General features: G+C 50.8%; 1 protein-coding gene across 1 annotated transcript; it reads right to left on the bottom strand.

The window, feature by feature from the left end:
- Positions 1–737: 737 nt before the first annotated feature.
- On the bottom strand, positions 738–3252 carry LOC104959715 (axin-2-like; the record flags this gene model as incomplete). Its single annotated transcript, XM_010787613.1, has 6 exons — positions 3085–3252; positions 2500–2999; positions 2202–2378; positions 1895–2101; positions 1606–1740; positions 738–887 (listed from the first exon to the last, which is right to left on the bottom strand). Coding segments are annotated over exons 1-6 (1286 nt in total), but the record flags the coding sequence as incomplete, so codon positions are not given.
- Between the last annotated feature and the right edge of the window lie 231 nt (positions 3253–3483).

Below are 3483 nucleotides of genomic sequence, written 5' to 3' on the forward strand. Positions count from 1 at the left end.
AGAGTTTCACATAGAAGTGGACAAAACAGTAGAAAATGTAAAGGAAATATAGCATTTATAACAGATACACATCCCACTAGACGGTGTAGCCTTTCAGCTAGGGCTGCTCGATTATGGCAAAAATCATAATCTCGATTATTCGGGTCAATAATGGATATCAGGATTATTAAAAACGATTATCCATTTACTTTGAAAACATCCATTTATTGAAGAAAATGTGAACAGTATGTTTTTAACAGTTGATTACCGTGAACTTTATGAATAATTCAACTGAAAAACCAATAAATATATTAAAACAATTTTTTTTTTTTAAAAACGTTTTATTTCGATAATGTTTTCATAATCGTTGCAAGCCAAAATCGTAATTGCGATTAAAATACGATTAATTGAGCAGCCCTACTTTCAGCTATAGCTAACATTAGGAGTTCTCGCTTTTGCTTTCCTTTAGCCCTTCTCGATTAGTTTGACAAGGTCTTTCATCGCCGGGTTATGGTCTCATAATAACAGATTGCAAAGAGCCATAAAGCTCCCGTAACACTGAGACCTGTGCTCCGTTTGCAGGATTGTTTATACTCCGAAAGTTAACAGTTTGTGGTCAATCATTGTTTTACATCAAGGTCAATGAACTGATAGTGTTTTATTGCCAGCAAATCCCAATATCACAGAAGCAGCCGGCGGGAATACAGATCACACCGCTCTAATAAAACCTTATCATCTGTGTGTTTGAATGTACACACCTGTAGTTGCCCTTCTTGCGGAGCTGCTCCTTGAAGTGTCCCAGGGTGAGAGAGTGGCTGTTCATGTTCCTCCGGTAGGGGATCTCCTCACCACAGAAGAAATACGTCACCACTGTCTCGCCTCCTAAACTCTTCTTACACTCCTTTGTCCTATAAGTAGAAGAGAGGAAAGCTGTGTTAGAAGAAGGGGGAAACACTCGTGATACTTAACAAGATAATGATCCAAAGAGAAACGCAGCAAAGCATCGCAGGACCTTCAGCAGGAGATACAGTTACAGCACCCTGACTGAAGGGAAACACTGGGTGAGTGGGTGACCTAGTGCCATCAGTTAGTGTGTACTTATGTGTTGTGGTTGTGTGTGAGCATGCAGAAGGGGCACAGATTGATCAATTCCCCTTCAGCTATGTCCAAGGCTTTGTAGGCCCACTTCAGACGAGCTCTCGTTGCAAAGCTCTGCACACCCCAGCCGACTGCCAGCTCACTGAAGGACAGCCAATAAAAATGATACATATATATGAAAGGGATGTCTCAGTCAGGTGGTGCAGTGACTACACACTCCCCACGCACACAAGATTCATGCAAACAGAGGCAGAGCCAGGCATCTGTGTACAAAGCTTAAAATAAGCTTCTTTAAAAAAAAAAAAGGGGGTCACCTTGTCTTTACAGTGACTGTATGTGGGCGTGTGCACGTGTGTGATGTGAAGACTACTCGTCAGTCGGCCTACATGTGCGGTGAGCAGCGCGGGTGCAGGAAGAGTTAAAAAGGGTAGAAGTACACTGCAAGGTGGAGGTTATGGCTGAGAGGAGGAGGAAGAGGATCAGAGAGGAGGAGAGGAGAGGGAAGGCAGGACGCTAGAGGCATCGTACTCTTCTGATTGGAGGCCGGGGCCGGCTGGGAGTTGGCTCGCAGGGCTGGGATTGGCTTGAGACAGAGGGACGGAGACCTCTCCCTGGACAGGCACTAGGTGGCTCTTCTCTTGCTGGAGGCTGGATGTTGAATGCCTAGAAAGAGAGATGAGTGTTATTATTACTAGGATTAATAACGCCGCATACCTTTTTGAAAACCCATGACATCAATCTACAAATCCTAACCAAGGATACAAGCGGACCAAAGCTAAGAGAAGCATTCAACAGCTTCCCACTAGGCCGTGTGTACCTTTGCTTGGTGGTCTTGGTGGAGACCTCCTCCAGTCTGCGGCAGGCCTCCTCCAGCTGGGCCAGAGTGTTGGGAGGGGGCAGGGGGGGCATGGCAGGGTCCTGGATGAATGGCTGGGCTGGCTGGTGGCTCCGTAGGTGGCCGCAGCTTCCGCCACCGCCCCACGTGTGCGTCTGTGCAGAGGAGGGATTCTTGGGGCTCTGCGTGCTGCAAGGGGGAAGAGAAATAAGAACGCGTTAACAACATGCAATGGTGGCACTTTATTTTAGATTGAAAAAAACAAAGCACTCTGCTGGTGACTGCTTACCTGTGGGATTTCTGCCTGCCTTGCCGTTTACTTTCCAGGATCCACTGCAGCACGTTCTGGGAGGGGTCTGCCGTGTCGCTGGGCAGCTGCGAGGGGCCACAGTCCTCCACACACCCTTCTGATCCTCCATCCTCGGCGACTGAGCGACACACACGTCTGGACAGAGAGCTGGAACGTCTGAGGAGGGGACGGAGAGAATTAGTATTTGTATTTTTTCTTAAATCTGACACAAGAAAGCAGGAAAATAAATGAGATCATGATGATGATGATGATGATGAAGGGGGGGCTTTGAACTGACCCCACGCTGCTGTCTGCTGAGGCGGCCCCACACATCTCTCGGCCCAGGCTGCGGCTGCGTTGGCCCTCCCCGCTGCCGGAGCACAGGCCGTGCACCCTGAGGGCCGCCTCCCTCTCAATCTGCTCCGTGGTCTTGGGACTGCCGTGGTGGTGGATGTAGTGGTGGTGGATGTGTTTGGTGCTCTGCCTGCTTACGAGGGTCCTGCCGGGGCCCACGGACAGAGTGGCGGCCCCTTGGTCAGGAGTGGAGGGCCCGGTCCTCACCTGAGCCTTGACCCCAAAGCCGGCCCGTGTGAGGGGCCCGCGCTCCGGGGACCTGGAGCGAGGCGAGTGGCGGGCGACAGCGGGAGACTGGCAGCCGGGGGTCCTCAGGACGCGGGACAGGTGTTCGTCCAGAATGGCCTGGGGGTCCTCATCGGAGGAGCCAGGGAGGAGGGTGAGGGGGTGGGGGGAGAGCTGGCGAGCACTTCCCATGAACTCTGTGTCGTCTTTCTCCTCCTCCTTATAACAAATGATACATAATGATCAGATGAGGAGGACAAACACCAAACACTTGAGTTTTTCTAGTTCAAAAAAGTAAACAAACCTCCTGAATCTGCTGCAGCTTCTCCTCCAGAGAGTTGAGCGTGTCCTGCTTCCTCTTCAGGCTCTCCAGGCGGGAGATGAGCTGGGCTGCAAACGCTGACGGCTCCATCGGCACCATCTCCTTGGGGGGACGGCGGGTACGCTACGTGGAGAAGAAGATACATTAGCCATTGTTTCATCACGCCCCGGCTTCCACACAGATCCACACTTCTCCGCCCTCATCTGTCTACATGAACACCATTGGTGGTACTGATCAGGCCCCTCTCGCGGGTACCCAGGGCTACGGGGTTGTTTCAAGGGGTGGCCGGCTGGGCTAGGCCTCGGCTGGTTCCCACTGTCATCATCAGCAGGCCTCTTTAAAGTCAGCGCACTTCAAAGCCTCCCTCGTCAAATATCAAAC

This window comes from Notothenia coriiceps, unplaced genomic scaffold (genome assembly GCF_000735185.1).
Source record: "Notothenia coriiceps isolate Sejong01 unplaced genomic scaffold, NC01 NC01_scaffold00030843, whole genome shotgun sequence".
NCBI classification, from domain to species: domain Eukaryota; kingdom Metazoa; phylum Chordata; class Actinopteri; order Perciformes; family Nototheniidae; genus Notothenia; species Notothenia coriiceps.